The sequence below is a fragment of the Garra rufa genome, chromosome 15 (assembly GCF_049309525.1).
Source record: "Garra rufa chromosome 15, GarRuf1.0, whole genome shotgun sequence".
Classification (NCBI taxonomy): domain Eukaryota; kingdom Metazoa; phylum Chordata; class Actinopteri; order Cypriniformes; family Cyprinidae; genus Garra; species Garra rufa.
In genome coordinates, this window is record NC_133375.1 from 29,957,764 (window position 1) to 29,975,788 (window position 18,025).

The following is an 18,025-nucleotide window of genomic DNA, read 5'->3' on the forward strand; positions in this document are numbered from 1 at the left end:
CCCATGTGGTTTAATTAGAAATAAATAGTTTCTTGTCACGTGTCTATATGAAATACCATACTTTATTTTAAAATTCATCCTTACATGCAGTTGGATTACATCATACAGTGTTATTTAGCTTTGCAAATGTGTTTACAAAAATAATGTTTACCAAACTGTAAATTATGAAGATAATTACGAACCGATGACATGATTAGACAGGTGTTAAACTCAAAATAGTATTTAGATGAATTATGAAAGCTGAATAACAATTTCTGTTCCCAGTCAAGTGTTCTTAAACAACATAAAACTGAAAAAGAATACACTTAATACTGAAAAAGTTAAGCAAAAAATGCATAAAATAAACGAATACTTCAAATTGATGGCAATGTCATTGAAATATAAGCAGAAATTAGTTCACATAACTACCACTACTCTACACACATATTCATATCAATGTGTTATTAAGATAAATTCAAGTCCTTCCTTGGCTAAAACAAAGTGTGAACGGACACAATGAAATCACACTCTGAAGGAGCGAGGAGTGTAACCTCCTACTGCTAGAGAGCAATCGGTCTGATGAGAAATGCAGTTGGATGAATGAATAAGAGCAGTAATAAAAGAATAAATAGAGTTATAAGCTCTGCACAGCAGAAAAGGGCTCATATCAACATGTGGTTGAGGTTAAAAGAGCTGTTAACTGCGTATTGGAATAAGGCACTTCAGCTGAACTGCAATTACAAACGGCAACTTATAAAAGTTGAGAGAAATTCATTTAGTGAAGAGTGAATAAATGTTACCGGTCATTTTCTCAATATGAGAGAAGTGGCAGTTTCACCCTACATGGGTGCTATGGGTCATATAAAAGACAAGAATCGGTTAAAAATCACTAAAATCTATAAAAATCCATACATTTCTACACATCCATCAACACAAAGTAATCTCAATTCATTTAGATGCTTGCTGACAATTATAGTTACTTGCATAATGAGCAAAAACGACTTGTTTTTACAGATGAAGTCAAAAGTTTACATACACCTTGTAGAATCTGCAACTAATAATTTCAGCATTTTTGTGTATTTGAACCCTTTCAAACAATGCCTGTATTTTGAGATCCATCTTTTCACACTGAGGACAACTGAGAGACTCATATGCAACTATTACAGAAGGTTCAAACGCTCACTGATGCTCCAGAAAGAAAACGATGCATTAAGAGCCAGGGGTGAAAACTTTTGAACAGAATGAACAAAATGTTCTTAAAATTCCAAAAGTTTTCACTCCAGGCTCTTGATGCATCGTGTTTCCTTCTGAAGCACCAGTGAGCATTTGAACCTTGCATATGGGTCCCTCAGTTGTCCTCAGTGTGAAAAGATGGATCTCAAATTCATACAGTTATTGTTGGAAAGAGTTCAAATACAAAAAAATACTGAAAAAACAAAGAATTTGTGGAACCTGAAAGATTTTTTTTAAGAACAGCGGGCAGTTTAACTTTTTAGGACAAACAAGGGACCCATGAACAACTAAATCAACAAAACAAACAAACAAACAAACAAAAAAAACAGCTGTGGATCATTTAGGTAACAACACAGTATTAAGAATCAAGCGTATGTAAACTTTTGACTGTAAACTGTATATTTTTGGGCTTCTAAGAAGATTTATAATACAAATCTATCTACATACATGACTGAATATTGCTTATTCAAAACTGCATATTCAGTCTATTTACCAGTCTCACAGTCTGTTAACAGTCAAGAATAACCAGAATCTGTGTTTTACAAGTCAGTGCCTTCTGTTTGGTTGCTACTTCTTCTGTTTTCTACGTTTCTTTTTCTCATCTGGTCTCTTGTGGTTCTTCTTGTTGAGGATGGCACGCAGACTGCTGGCCATATAATACGGACGGGTTGCCGAGCCATCGTTCTTCTCCAAATCGAGCACTGAGAACAGGAGCAAGAGCAATGTTAATACCAATCAATCGTTCATGAATCAGTATTTGCTGCTTAATAATTTTGTGGAAACTGTGACACATTTGTTTGCCACTACAGGTATAAATGACATTTTAACACTTTTTTTTTTCCCAAATTGTAAATTCTAATCTTTTACTGTAAATACTGCAACTTTGATGAGCATAAGAGACTTTTTAAAAAAAAATTAAAAATCATAATAATTCAAAAGTTTTTAATTGCATATACTACACGTTTAAAAGTTTGGGATCAGTACAACCTAATGGTTTTTGAATAAGTCTCTTATGTTCATCAAGGCTGCATTTATTTATTCAAAAATACAGGAACAAACTGTAAAATTGCAAAATGTTATTACAATGTAAAATAATGTTTTCTACTTTAAAATATAATTTATTCCTGTGATGCAAAGCTGAATTTTCATCAGTCTTAAGTATCACATGATCCTTCAGAAATCATTCTAATATGCTGATTTATTATCAATGTTGGAAAAAGTTTAGCATTCATTAAAAATATAAATCTTTTTCTAAGTCTTCGCTATCACTTTTTATCAAATTAACACGCCCTTGCTGAGAAAAAAAAAAGATTTGTCAAAAAAAAGAAAGAATACAAATTTACTGACCAAAAACTTTTGAACAGTGGTGTGTATTGTTAGAAAAAGATTTCTATTTTAAATAAATGCTCTTCTTTTAAACTTTTTATTAATCAAAGAACCCTGAAAAAAATTATCACAGGTTCCAAAAAAAGCAGCACAACTGTTTCCAACATTAATAATAAATCAGGATATTAGAATTGATTCTGAAGGATCATGTGACACTGAAGACTAAAGTAAAGATGCTGAAAATTCAAGTTTAATCACAGGAAAGAAAATGATTTTAATGTATATTAAAATAAAAAATGTTATTTTACATCATAATAGTTCACATATATTTTTTTTCTGTATTTATCAAATAAAAACATTGCTGATGAGTATTAAACTTCTTTAAAAAAACAAAAAAACATTAAAAAACTTACTGATCCCAAACTTTGAAGATATTATTTTAAAATCAAAAAGAATCAAAGCATTCATAATATTTAGTTCAGCTTTATTCTAATGGAAAAAACACATTTCAATTTTACAAAACTTCCCCCCATTAAAAGACAACTTGCACTGAACTTCACAGAGTAGACGCAGCATCAAACCCGTCTACAAAATTACAAAAAAATGGCTTTTATGTTCCTTTTATAAATTGAACTTGAAAAACTTTCAGATTGATTGCAAAAAACCCAAGGAGAGCAGCGCTCTTCCTTTTAAACTAGGCACAGTTACTAAATACTGCCATCAGAACACCTGAAAATTCATAGATTCTATCAAAACAGGGTTATAAGAGAATATACACTGTATCTAATAAGATTGATTCCCCAATACATTAGCATTTGCCAATAGATTATGACAAAGTTAATATTAAAATCATGTGGATTAAGAATTCAGTCAATCCATCCACATGCACATCAATGTACTGCATGAACGTATAAACCAAAAATGACATGAAAGAGTGAAAAAGTAGGAGGATACTGCGAGATAAATAGAGTAAATATATAGAATAACTCGAGTATTACCAGTCCTTAATTCAATTACTTCGCTTCAGAAGACAAACAATGGGTAAGGCAATGATGGACAGAATATCAGCAAAAAGAAAAAGATAGGAAAAAAGTATGGGGAAAAAGTACAGCTGGAGTCAGTCAGTATCAGCAGACAGTGCAGAGAGAAGATCGCTTCTAGAAATGCTATCTGATTCCATATCCCAGAAGGCCTTGCTGTGCTGCGGAGAGACACAGCGTGCTACAGTACTAGCGCTGTTCTTCACGTGTTCAGTCCCACTGAGGTGACAGTTTCAGGACACAGCATATTTTTTGCCTGCTTGATCAGTTTTGTTAAGTATCCTGTGCAGGCCTGGAGGCATGTAATACGGTTTGGAAGGACTGCCATCGTTCCTTTCAAGATCTTCACCTGAAGGGTGTCCCGTCAAAACAGACAGCGGAGGAATGGAAGAGTGAAGAAGGAAAGATAGAGGGTTGAAAGCATAAGGAGGAAAAAGAAATACGAAAGCAGGGTTAGTCAGCAGTTTGAAAAGAAGACGTGAAAAGAATAAATACATTAAGGTCACATCAGTATTATAATTAGAGAAGAGAAGCGATCAAAGTCATGCACAGAGAGGAAGAGGAAAGGTAAAGGAAGACAAGTGGGTGAGGTGTGTGCAGTATTTATCAAGAACAAAACCAGCTTTTTAATTTGAAAACATTATAATATGTGAATATTGCAGATTGAATAAGGTGTACTTACAGAAGCAGAGGAACAATGTATCTACACACATGGCGTAGACGTTAAAGAACCCGTGTGCAATCATATAGGATCCAAATATCACAGTCTGTGAATGGAAAATAAGATTAAAAGAGACATTAAATTAGAATAAATCAGGGTTCCCAAATTTTTTTTTTTTAGATAAAAGCATTCTGATGTTTTTTTAATAAATGCTAATGTATTTTTTTTTATAAATAATTTAAAAAGTTGTTTGTATGTGTGTGTGTTTATATATATATATATGTGACCCTGGACCACAAAACCAGTCTTAAGTCGCTGGGGTATATTTGTAGCAATAGCCAAAAATACATAGTATGGGTCAAAATTATTGATTTTTCTTTTATGTCAAAAATCATTAGGAAATTAAGTAAAGATCATGTTCCATGAAGATTTTTTGTAAAATTCCTACTGTAAACCTATCAAAATGTAATTTTTGATTAGTAATATGCATTGCTAAGAACTTAATTTGGACAACTTTAAAGGTGATTTTCTCAGTATTTTGATTTTTTGCACCCTTAGATTTCAGATTTTCAAATAGATGTATCTCGGCCAAATATTGTCCTATCCTAACAAACCATACATCAATAGAAAGCTTTATTGAGCTTTCATATGATGTATATATCTCAGTTTTGTCAAATTTAACCTTATGACTGGTTTTGTGGTCCAGGGTCACATATATATACATATATATATATATATTTTTTTTTTTGTTAATTTATTTGTTAATTTATTAAAAATTCTATATAATTATATAAGTGACCCTGGACCACAAAATCAGTCTTAAGTAGCATGGGTATATTTGTAGCAATATGCAAACATATACTGTATAAGACAAAATTATCAATTTTACTTTGATGCCAAAAATAAGTAGGATAATAAGTAAAGATCATGTTCCATGAAGATATTTTGTACATTTCCTACTGTAAATATAACAAAACGCAATTTTTGATTGGGAATATGCATTGCTAAAAGTTGCTAAAGTTGCATTGCTAAAGTTTAAAGGCAGTTTTCTCGATATTTCGATTTTATTCCACCCTCAGATTCCAGATTCCTATCCTAACAAACCATACATCAATGGAAAGCTTATTTATTCAGCTTTCAGATTTTAAAATAATGTAACTTTATGACTGGTTTTGTGGTCCAGGGTCACATATGTGCATGTTTGTATTTATAGTATGTACCCTGTATATCTATAATGCCGTTTAAAAGTTTTTATGCTCATCAATGCTGCATTTATTTGATCAAAAATCCAGAAAAACAGTAATATTGTGAAATATTATTTCAATGTAAAATAAACTGTTTCCTATGTGATTCTATTTTAAAATTTAATTTATTCCTGTGATGCAAAGCTGATTTTTGAGCAGCATTACTTCAGTCTTCAGTGTCACATGATCCTTCAGAAATCATTCTAATATGCGGAGTTATTATCAATTTTGAAAACTCTGATACTTTTTTCAGGATTCCTTAATAAATAAAAAGTAAAATAGAGCAGCATTTACTTAAAATATAAATCTTTTGTAACAATATAAACTTATAAACCATTTAAAGTATTAAGTATTAAACCATTTGGTCAGTATTTTGTTTTCTTTATTATTATTATTATTATTATTTTTTTTTAAAGAAATTAATACTTTTATTCAGTAAGGATGAGTTAAATTGATTAAAAGTGATGGCCAAGACTTATATTGTTAGAAAAGTATTGTTATATTGTTATTCTATTTTGAATGTATGCTGTTCTTTTTAACTTTTTATTTATTAAAGAATCCTAAAAAAAGAATCACAGGTTCCAAAAAATATTATGCAGCACAACCATTTCTAACATTGATAATAAAAGTAATAAATAAGCATATTAGAATGATTTCTGAAGGATCATGTGATGTTGAAGACTGGAGTAACAACAGATGAATATTTAGCTTTGCATCACAGGAATAAATTCTATTTGAAAATATCTTAAGATAGAAAACCATTATTTTAAATTGCAATAATATTTCACAATATGATTTTTTTTGTAAATGCAACCTTGATGAGCATAAGAGAATTCTTAAAAAAAAAAAAAAACATAAAAAATCTTACTGATCCGCCAGTGTATAATAATTGTGTTTTACATAAATTAATTTATTAATATTTATATATAATAAATTATATATTGATACATATATGTATACATTTATTTAAATGCAATTGTAAAAATGTTTACAAATTTATAAAATGAATAAATCACTATTAACATTCTTTACATTTACATAATACACTCTTAATACATATTAAAGTGACTAATAAAGCAAAAAAAATGTTTTAGGCCTGGTTTCACAGACAGGGTTTAGACTAAGCCAGGATTAGACCATAGTTCAATTAGGACATTCAAGTAATTTTTATAAACGTGCCTTAGAAAAAAATTACTGATGTGCATCTTGAGACAAAACAAAGGCACTGATATATTTTAAGATCAGTCAGTGCAAGTTTCTTTCAGACTTATATTTTAGTCTTAGGCTTAAGCCTTGTCTATGAAACAGGGGGTTAAAGCAACAAATGAATACTTCAAATTGTTGGCAATGACATAACTTCATCAAACTACCAGCACAAATTTGTTTACCTACAACATGAGGAAACATGAGGAAGCAGCAATGGTTGGACTCACCAGCAGAGGGACCCAGTAATAATTTAATGATGGCACCTCTTCCTGGATCACCGGTATTTGGCGGGTAAAGAAAAAGAATGCAAGGACACCTGCGAAAACATATTCACAACATCAGCAAACAAAAACAGCCAGGATGGCAAACAATGTGACCTCATCAATAGTTTGTGTGTTTATAATTTATGGGTGTATGTAAGCAGAAGGTCTGTGCAGTCTGTCTGTGTGTGCGGTTAAAGCCCCCAGACTCTATTAGTCTTAATGTTGCCCTGTCTGTATGTCACAGATGAAACGCTTGACTCACCCACACTCCCTGAGATCAGCAGTTTGCCCAAGAACAGCAGGAAGTCAGTCACCTTGTCCAGAACAGCAACTCTAGAGAAAAACGCACAGAATAATAAATAGATGCTATATATAGTCATATGCTGCTACATAAACCAGACATTATAAGGAATATTTAAAGAATTTGCATTTATTAAATAATATTTTTTCCAAATACGAGTTGTGCCAGACATAGATGTTTTTCTCAACGTATGACTTTTATTAAAACAAAAAACAAAAACATGCTTCTTTTATGCCACGAAGACAACATTTAGTGAAATGTAATAGTGATAGACCTAATAAAACAAAGACAACCTAAAAACATCTTGAAAATGTCACAATAGCTGGAACAAATTCTTGAACAGGTGTGTGTGTGTGTGTGTGTGTGTGTGTGAGAGAGAGAGACAGAGACCTTGCGGCTTCACACCTTGACAATGACATTATAAATGTCGCAGCTGTGGAGTCTTACCTCATAACGTTCCTCATTAACAGGAAGAAAGCGTCTCGCGCTGAGGCACAGAAATTCTTCCCATATATTGAAACCTGAGGACATGGATCAAAATGAACAATAAATGTCAATGCACTCCTTTCTGACAACTAAGGTTCGATATTGGCTTTTATATTTAAACAAATGAAACTGTTAAGTAACCATATTTAAAATGAATGCTGTTATATAGAAGTTATGTATACCGTATGAAGTTATGAAATGCCTCTACCTTGAAAAAGTGGAGTGACTCACCATAATGTAAGCATTTCTGTTCATGAACTTGATGAAGTGCTCTAGGCACCAGAAACAGCATTTTAGGCAGCAAAGCAGGAAGCGTGTAAATGCATTGTGAGCACCTGTGACAAAGAAGGAAGAGCAACACCATTAGTCACAATGGTGAATTCTACACGATATATACTTTTGAACAGTACTGTATCTGCCTGATTTGGATAAAAGAAAGCATGAAATCATCAGAAAGTTGTGATGTTATGATGAAATTTTGTTGAAAATGCACTATTTGCAACTATTTAGTTAATATCTAAAATTAGAAAAGCCATCATTTCAACTATACAGCCGGTGTAGATTTTTAGTTTTTGAACAGTAAGATTGAAACGTTTTACAAAAAGTCTGGATTTATTTGATCCAAAGTACAGCAAAACAGTAAAATATGTAAATATTTCTACTATTTAAAATAACTGTTTTTTAGTGAATATATTTTTAAATTGTAATGTTTCTGTGATTTTAAAGCTGAATTTTTAGCATCATTACAGTCACATGATCCTTCAGAAATCATTCTTAAAAAACATATATTATTATTATTATTATTATGTTGAAAACAGCTGAGTAGAATTATCAGGATTCTTTGATTAATAGGAAGTATAGAAAAACAGCATTTATCTGTAGAAATCTTTTGTAACATTATAAATGTCTTTATCATCACTTTACAGCATCAATTTAAAGCACCCTTGCTAAATAAAAGTATTAATTTCTATAATTTCTCCCCCCCCCCCCAAAAAAAAAAATAGTGACTCCAAGCTTTTGAATGATATAGTGTATAATGTTACAAAATATTTTATTTCAGATAAATACTGATCTTAAAAGAATGTACTCTGTTTTAAATATTAATATTAATAATAATAATAATGTATATGTAATAATAATATTGTTTCTTGAACAGCAAATCAGCATATTAGAGTAATTTCTGAAGGATCGTGTGACACTGAAGACTGGAGTAATTGTTGAAAATTCAGCTTTGATCACAAGAATAAATTACATTTTAAAATATTCAATATAGAAAAGAGTTATTTTAAATAGTAAAAATATTTCTAAATTTGACTGTTTTTGCTGTACTTTGGATCAAATAAATGCAGGCTTGGTGAGCAAAAGAGAATTCTTTAAAAAAACCATTAAAAATCTTACTGTTCAAAAACTTTTGACTGGTAGTGCATATAATAAAATATGAAGAAATTTAGTCAAACTTGTGAAAATTATCTGATTTATACCTTTCAGTTTGTGGTCCAGATACTCCAGAACGATCCGGATGAACTGTACAATAGACAGAATCAGAGCTCCGAATGCAAGAGAGCCTGTGTGATACCTGGAAGAACATTGTAATGTGATTACAGTGAACATTTCATTTCAGTCCTGCAGCTCTCCTCTTAGACATAATCAATCATCTACTAGCTTCTAAGACCACAGATGGCAACATACCTCAAAGCCCTGCCAAAAGATGAAGCCAACGGGCAAGGTGGGATGTCTGCTGGCTTCCTCAAGGCCCAGTAATACGAGGCAAAAGCCCCGGCGAGGGTGCACTGACCCAGAGCGATGGTGAAATTCACCAGCCAGAGGAAGACCAGGAAATTGCAGAGCTGAAGAACAAAGATGTAACGGTGGTACAAACTCTCCCCACCGTAAAAAGCAAATGTACACTGAGAGCCCTTGCACAGTTTAGTCATGTTGGATTGACTGAAAGTCTGAAACACATCAAAGAGATATCAAAATGACACAATTAGTAAATGAGAATTCAAATAGACTTAAAAAAGCAGGTCATATGGGTTTTTGAAAAATATTTTTTTGCATAAATAAAGATATTATTTATTATTTATATTATTACAACCACAACCTCCCTGTTGGAAAAAAAACAGCATATGCTGGTTAGGTAGGTTTTGATGCTGGGATGCTGGTTTTAGCTGGTTCAATAATAATAATAATATGCTGGTCCTTAGCTGGTTTATGCTGGTCCTAAGATGGCCCTTAGCTGGTCATGTGCTGGTCCCTCCTGCTTAGTACCAGCTTAGGACCAGTTTAGGACCAGCATAAACCAGCTAAGGACCAGCATAAACATCCCAGCATCAAAACCTACCTAACCAGCATATGCTGGTTTTTTCAATATGGCTGTAAGTATGATGGACATGTTATGTGTACATTTTTAATTGAGTGCTCAAAAAAATCAAGTTTTTTGTTCTAATATGTGATATGTGACCTAGTGCAGCTTTAGGTTTCTAAGTAAACCACAATATTACTGTCTTACTGAAATAGTTCTAATTCTAATTACTTTATTATTAAAGAATGTAGACATATTTTGGTTTACAAACAGTATTGTTTCATCAGTTAGTCATGTTAGCAATCGGCTAACATATCCACCATTATTGTTTTGTGAAGGGTTTCACTTCTGAAACGCATTGTATATGGAAAGACCAATCACAACAGACTCTGGCCAATCAGAGCAGAGTAGGCTTATGGAAGGGAGGGGATTACAGACCTTAAACTCAGAACTGCTTCGAAATCATTGCAAAATTATTCTTATATTAAATGTATATTCTGAGAAAATGACAATGTATTCTGATCTTAGATGTATTTAAACCTGTTGTAGGGGAGTCCAACACAATATGAGGACACTTTAAAATATCACGTGCCCTGCTCTTTAATATTCAAATTTAGTACAATGAAAACCTGTAAAATGTGTGAGCAGATTCCTGTATTTCAGATGATCACAATTTAGGGTAGGCATAGTTCTTACCTCTGGGTTACAGGTGAAGTTGGTATACTTGCAATCGGGTAGTGTTGACATAACTTTATATACTGCATCTCCAGAAGATGCCAGGAACCTGAAAGAAGTTGTGGTTAAGGAAAATACAATACAAACTAGTTAAGTTTTGTGCTACCCAAGACATTTTATGTCACATTTTTTTCTTGAAATTGCAAGTTTATATATCACAATTAAGATTTTTTTCTTCTGCTTTTATATATCTTGCTATAGAGTTTATATCTCACATCTCAGAATTGCAAGAAAAAAATCTGAATTGTGACAAACTCATAAATACATGATTTATCATTAAAACAAAACCTACTAAACTCAAAAAATGTTTCAATGTTTAAAATTTGTAATATTATTTAAAAAAATAAAATGGACTTTTATAAAAAAAATATTTTATATAATATTGTATACAAAACAAAATAGATTTTACATATTGTAAAATATTTTAACATTTTGAAGTTAAAAAGTCTTAAACTTAAAATTAAATAGAGATTTGGATACACAGCTGTAACAGCCCAGTATGCAATACAAAGAGCCAGAAGCAGGAAGGTGATGATGGGATAGAACAGTGTTGACATGATGCAGCCAATTGCCCTGTAGGAAAGAGAGAGATAACATAAAATAACATTTGACAGCTTTGTTCCAGGCGTTTTTTCCACACCTTCCAAGCACCACCAGTAAACGCAAGAAAAAGAGAGAGAAAGACATCAGGAAACTTACTTGCTGCCCTCCTTTAGAAGAGCGATGGCAATACGAACTCTGTTCCGCAGAAATATCAGCACTAAGATGATGATAGCTTCAATGACAGCCAAGGAGATCACTGCGGCGAAATATCAAGCTGTCAGTCACTTCCATCAAACTGAACTTTTCATAACCTTCATCAACTTGACAGTGCAGCAGCACTGCTTGGTTTGAGATGTATTATCTGCTTTAAACTTCTCTACAACCATTCATATAGTGGAATAACAAAAGAAATCTCACTGAATATGAGCCAAGTCTGACTCAGCTGCAAATAGACCCGGAAGTCAGTCTGGAATCCAATGTCTGAGATGGTGATGTCAGAGTCCGGCTTGCCCTTGAGTGAACTGTACTCCCAGTAACAATGCCATATTCCTGTAAGTGACAGTCAGGAGATGGTGGATGAACCCAAAGTGCAGAAATATCCACAAACTATCTTAGCAGACATATCACATGCTTGAATTAAAATTTCCTGCTAATTTACTCACCCCTATGTCATCCAAGAGCTTTATTTCTCTATTTTCTTTATTTCTTTAGTTGAAAAGAAATGTTTTTTGAGGAAAACATTCCAGGATTTCTCTCCATATAGTGGACTTCAATGGGGATCAATGGTTTGAAGGTCTAAAATAGCAGTTTCAATGCAGCTTTAAAGGGCTCTACACGATCTCAGCCTGAGTAATAAGGGGTTTCTCTAGCGAAATGATCAGTCATTTTGTAAAAAAAAAAAAAAAAAAATTAAAATGTATATAATTTTTAACCACAAATGCTCGTCTTGCACCAGCTCAATTTCACGCATTACGTAGTCACGTTGGAACTAAGTGACTCACTGACAAATCAAATGCTCTTTACAAAAAAAGGTAAAATGTTTTTCGATTTTGAAGCTGAAGTTTTTCGTCCTACTCTACGTTTTCGCACCGAAGTACATAGACAAAGAACAAACCGCATGTGACCTTTTCCAACGTGATTGCGTAATGCGTGTCGAAGACTTGCTAGTGCAAGACGAGCATTTGTGGTTAAAAAGTATAGAAGTTTGTATGTTTTTAAAAAAAAATGACTGACCATTTCTCTAGATAAGACCCTTGTTCCTCGGCTGGGATCATGTAGAGCCCTTTGAAGCTGCATTGAAATTGCAATTTGGACTTTCAACCCATTTATCCCCATTTAAGTCCACTAAATTGAGAAAAATACTGAAATGTCTTACTTAAAAAAACTTAATTTCCTTCCGACTGAAGAAAGAAAGACATGAACATCTTGGATGACATGTAGGTGAGTAAATTATCAGGAAATTTTAACTAATCTTTTAAGGACGTTTAGAAGATCAGGGTTTTATTTTTAAAGTAAACATTTATTGCCTAAGAATTCATGAGAAAACCAGATCAGTTTGATTTGTGAATGACTCATTCAGTTTTGTGAACTGGATTATGTGATTCACTGGAAATATGTGACCCTGGACCACAAAACCAGTCATAAGGTTAAATTTTACAAAACTGAGATGTATACATCATATAAAAGCTCAATAAATAAGCTTTCTGTTGATATATGGTTTGTTAGGATCGGACAATATTTGGCCGAGATACATCTATTTGAAAATCTAGAATCTTAGGGTGCAAAAAAAATCTAAATACTGAGAAAATCACCTTTAAAGTTGTCCAAATTAGGTTCTTAACAATGCATATTACTAATCAAAAATTACATTTTGATATATTTATAGTATGAATTTTACAAAAAATCTTCATGGAACATGAACTTTACTTAATTTCCTAATGATTTTTGGCATAAAAGAAAAATCAATAATTTTGACCCATACAATGTATTTTTGGCTATTGCTACAAATATACCCCAGCGACTTAAGACTGGTTTTGTGGTCCAGAGTCACATATTAGAACAAAAAGGAGTTTAGTTTTTGAGTTTTAGTCTGTAGTATTTAGTAGTCATCACCAACCATAGCCCACAGCCGCGATGACCCCGAAGATGACCATCCAAAAAAGAAAGCCAGCGGTAAACCTCAGCAGCAGAATGAAGATCAGACTGACCAGCATACTTATCACCAGACCTCTGAAAACACCCATAAACCACCGATCAGCTTCACCATATCAATCTGTTGCATTTCTTACAGGGATAGTTCGCCCATTAATTGATTAATTACTCACAAGAAAGTAATCTTCAGAACACATATTAAGATATTGTTGATGAAATCTGAGAGCTTTCAGACCCTGCATAGACAGCAACGCAACTGACACATTCAAGGCCTAGAAAGGTAGTAAGGACATTGTTAAAATAGTCCATGTGACATCAGTGGTTCAACCGTAATATAATGAAGCTACAAGAATACTTTTTCATCAATGTCCTTACTACATTTCTGGGCCTTGAGCGTGTCAGTTGCGTTGCTGTCTATGCAGGGTCAGAAAGCTTCCAGGTTTCATCAAATATATATTAATTTGTGTTCAAAAGATGACCGAAGGTTTTGCAGGTTTGGAACAACATGAGGGTGAGTAATTAATGACAGAATCTTCATTTTTAGTTGAACTTATTCTTTAAAGGTGAAATTTATGTTATACATACATTAGGATCCAAAACCAGGAGCTGGCATAATCCTCAAAGATTTTGACGCCCACCTCCTTTGCATCCAACAGGCTGGTGATGCCACTGTAAAAGAGCAAGAAATCAGTCAAAAACAGTCAGCTCTACTGACTGTACACAGCAGTTTATGGGGAGGTTTATGTCTCTCTCTCATAAACATGCTACGTACAGTTCATTCTTCATTAAACTAAGAAGCAATGACACACTATAGTTGGCTATTACAAATCTACAGTGATCAGGTGAATGTTTCACACAGGTGTTACCAGATGTTTCACACAAGCGTTACCGGTGTAAGAAAACATCAGATTTGTTCTACTGTCATCCTTGCATGAAAAAGCCATGTTTCATGCACAGTGGAGGAGAAGGGTTAAAGAACTTAGTCAAAGTTATTGAATCTGATGCAACTGAAAATAATGCTGTGAGGGACAGATGTACAGTCTACTAAAAGGTCATTGGTCACATTTAATTTTCTCAAAGTTCTACAAAAGCTTTAGTCCTGCAGAAATGTTTTGGAAGAACAACTCCAGATTTTATTTATATCCAACACAGTCTCGTTTTTACTCAAATCAAACTAAAAATTAATATAGTGTGTATGCTATGGAAGTCTTAAGGTGAGAGACATGCTTGTATATACACTAACATTCGATTGTTTTAAAGAAATCAATATTTTTATTCAGCAAGGATGCATTAAATTGATTAAAAGTGACAGTATAGAAATGTATAATATTACAAAATATTTATATTTTATATTAATATTAATCAGCATAACTGGTTTTAGCACTGATGATAACAGGAAATGTTTATTGAGCACCAAATCAGCATATTAGAATGATTTCTGACAGACTGTGTGACACTGAAGACAATTCAGCTTTGTGATAATATTTACAGTATTACTGTTTTTACTGCAGCCATGGTAAGCATAAGAGACTTCTTTCAACATTGTTTTTCTTACTCAAGCTTTTGAATAATAGTGTATTTAACATTTGATTTTATTAATTGTAAGGTAGGTACAGTTGAAGTCAAAAGTTTACATACACCTTGCAGAATCTACAAAATGTTAATTATTTTACCAAAATAAGAGGGATCATACAAAATGATAATGTTATTTTTTTTAGTACCAACCTGAATAAGATTTCACATAAAAGAAGTTTACATATAGTCCACAAGAGAAAATAATAATTGAATTAATAAAAAGTATCACTGAGACTTCAGAAGGAAACACATTAGCAGCCAGGGGTGTAAACTTTTGAACAGAATGAAGACATGAACATTTTTCTTATTTTGCCTAAATATCCGATTTTTTTCCATTTAGTGCTGCCCGTTAGAAGCTTCAGAAGATGCTTACATGTTTCCCAGAAGACAAAATAAGTTAAATTTACCATGATCTTTAAATTCCAAAAGTTTTCATTTTTTTAGTGCATCGTTTTTCCTTCTGAAGCATCAGTGAGCGTTTGAACCTTCTATAATAGTTGCATATGAGACCCCTGAGAGTTGTCTCAGTGTGAAAAGATGGCTCTCAAAATCATACAGTCATTGCTGGAAAGGGTTCAAATACACAAAAATGCTGAAATATCAGCTGAGGATTATTAATTTAAAAATCAGATGTGGATCATTAATCTAACAACGCAGTATTAAGACTCAGGTGTATGTAAACTTTTGAAAGAGGTAATTTTTATAATGTGAAATATCTTATTCAGGTCAGGACTAAATAAAAAATAACATGCATTTGTATGATCCCTCTTATTTTGGTAAAATAATCAACCTTTTGCAGATTTTGGAATGTAAAATTTTAACTTCAACTGTACGTATATGTTACATAGTTTTGTGATTTTTGTACAGAAGTGAGGAAGTTTTGAAATAGATAGCAGTAATGTTGAGGAAGCTACCCAATTTAAAGTTTGGTAAACTACATTAAAGCTACTTTTTTGATAAATGCAGTTGTCTACACTTAATTGTTGTAAAAAGGGGAAAACTAGAATAGCTATACATTGCTACAAAGGATGCAATGCAGACACTGTGCAGAAACTCAAAGAATCATATGAATGATTCATATGGGAGCATGAGTCTGCAAAAAAACAACAATATTTTGTCATGTTTTCTCACTACTTGATTGAAAAAGTACCTTGCTGCTGAAAAGCTGCACTATACTAAAAACATCTCAGCTACTTTCATCAAACTGTAAAATGTAGATAGGTTTAGTTAGTTACTTCTTAACACTGGCTAGGTGAAGCTCTCCAATTAATGCTCATGAAATGTGTTTCCCTATAGCAGAAAAGCTTTCAATGAATGGAGATGTCTGTGTCCCAATTTTAACATCTGCATTTTTAACTCCTACGCTAAATTCTTCTTTGCTAAAAACACGATCAATATAGTTTCAGTAGAAAACAACCTTGCGGTGACATTTAGTCACATCTTCCTCACTTACGTTTGCCATTACATTCTTAAAAAGCTCTTTCAGCAGAGAGACATCTGAAAGGCAGAGGGATTTTGTCAGTGACCTCAGGGGAAAAAAAACACAGAGATGTTTTTTTTCTGTTCTACAGATTCGTTTAAAAGGCTGCAGGTGCAGAATGTGCGGTGAGGGAGGTTAGTTTGTAGATAAGCGAACGACAAGGTCGAGTTTCAAAGCTGACAAAAAATGAAGACCTTTCTGTTCCTTGCTGCATAGCTGTAACTTTGCTACAAAAAAGAAACATTGAGCATGTTACAAAAGGCACACATGGAGCAAAAACCTTGGCTTTTTGCAATCAGGGAAATAGTTGCAAAAAGCATCTGCAGATTAGAGCATTAAAGTGCATAAAAGTTTTTGTTGAGTGCAAATCAATCAAAAAGTATAATTATTTAAGGCTAGTTTACACAGGACATATTCTTGCATTCAAAAACAGATGGAAAAAGCTGAATTATTTTTAACTAATTTTCCCTTGTAGCAAGATACGATACAATGGCCAAGAACATAAGAACACATTCTGTGTAAACCTTGTCTTATATATTAGTTACAAGAAACCTGCCTGCCAAAATAAGAAAGTACGCCATGTGACCTTTCACCCCAGGCGTTCAAATCAGTGCTATTAAGGCAGCAGGAAACTCATGCGAACATGCACAGCTTGACTTATTTGCTTAAAAGGCCAGATTCTCTCTGACCTTTTGTAAGGCCAAATGTCATACCCAGATAAAACTGTCCTCTCTTGCCTGGATGGAAAGACAGTATATTTAGAAAGAAATGTTGGAAATAACTGTATTATTTGTTTACCTGCTTTAGCTACCACCTTGGTTTTAATATCAAGATGCAAAACACTTCCATTTTTAAGAAATGAATACTTTTTATTAAGCAAGGATACATGAAACTGATTAAAAATAACAGCAAAAACGTATATTATTACTAAAACAGTTCAAGGAGAAGTTCACTCCCAGAACAAAAATGTACAGATAATTTACTCACCCCCTTGTCATCCATGATATTCATGTCTTTCCCTCTTCAGTCGTACAGAAATTATGTTTTCTGAGGAAAACATTTTAGGATTTCTCTCCATATAGTGGACTTCTATGGTGCCCTCAAGTTTGAACTTCCAAAATGCAGTTCCAAAGGGCTCTAAACGTTCCCAGACGAGGAAAATGGGTCTTATCTAGCAAAAAAAAAAAATCTATATACTTTTTAACCTTTAATGCTCATCTGGTCTAGCTCTGCGTAAACTCTGTGTATTCCGGTTCATGACAGTTAGGGAAGGGTGGAAAAACTCCTATCTCATTTTCCTCTCTAAATTCAAAATCAAAATCATGTATTGTGTTTTAACATTAATTTATATTTAATTTAACGATTTCTCTGCGTACCACTAGAGGTAGCCTGAGTACCACTAGTGGTACTCGTACCACACTTTGAGAATCACTGCCCTAACTGTCTTGAACCAGAAAACAGAGTTCACGCAGAGAAAGACCAGATGAGCATTTGAGGTTA

At 33.1% G+C, this 18,025-nt stretch overlaps 1 protein-coding gene across 5 annotated transcripts in view; it reads right to left on the minus strand.

Moving 5' to 3' along the window:
- Nucleotides 1–42: 42 nt before the first annotated feature.
- Nucleotides 43–18,025, minus strand: part of slc44a5b (solute carrier family 44 member 5b) — a 47,196-nt gene continuing 29,213 nt past the window's right edge. For 2 of the 5 annotated variants that reach the window (XM_073818771.1, XM_073818770.1), the window contains exons 9-23: nucleotides 16,720–16,752; nucleotides 14,056–14,139; nucleotides 13,436–13,548; nucleotides 11,737–11,868; nucleotides 11,476–11,575; nucleotides 11,257–11,349; nucleotides 10,738–10,825; nucleotides 9,429–9,691; nucleotides 9,221–9,315; nucleotides 7,971–8,074; nucleotides 7,701–7,774; nucleotides 7,215–7,285; nucleotides 6,917–7,005; nucleotides 4,261–4,345; nucleotides 43–1,913 (exon numbers count right to left, since the gene is read on the minus strand). In XM_073818771.1, coding sequence (XP_073674872.1) covers nucleotides 1,780–1,913; nucleotides 4,261–4,345; nucleotides 6,917–7,005; nucleotides 7,215–7,285; nucleotides 7,701–7,774; nucleotides 7,971–8,074; nucleotides 9,221–9,315; nucleotides 9,429–9,691; nucleotides 10,738–10,825; nucleotides 11,257–11,349; nucleotides 11,476–11,575; nucleotides 11,737–11,868; nucleotides 13,436–13,548; nucleotides 14,056–14,139; nucleotides 16,720–16,752 — 1,558 coding nt within the window. In that variant the 3' untranslated portion in view covers nucleotides 43–1,779. Of the gene's footprint in view, nucleotides 1,914–3,005; nucleotides 3,928–4,260; nucleotides 4,346–6,916; nucleotides 7,006–7,214; nucleotides 7,286–7,700; nucleotides 7,775–7,970; nucleotides 8,075–9,220; nucleotides 9,316–9,428; nucleotides 9,692–10,737; nucleotides 10,826–11,256; nucleotides 11,350–11,475; nucleotides 11,576–11,736; nucleotides 11,869–13,435; nucleotides 13,549–14,055; nucleotides 14,140–16,719; nucleotides 16,753–18,025 lie in introns of those variants that run through there. The other 3 variants (XM_073818772.1, XM_073818773.1, XM_073818774.1) reach the window with 3 other exon arrangements.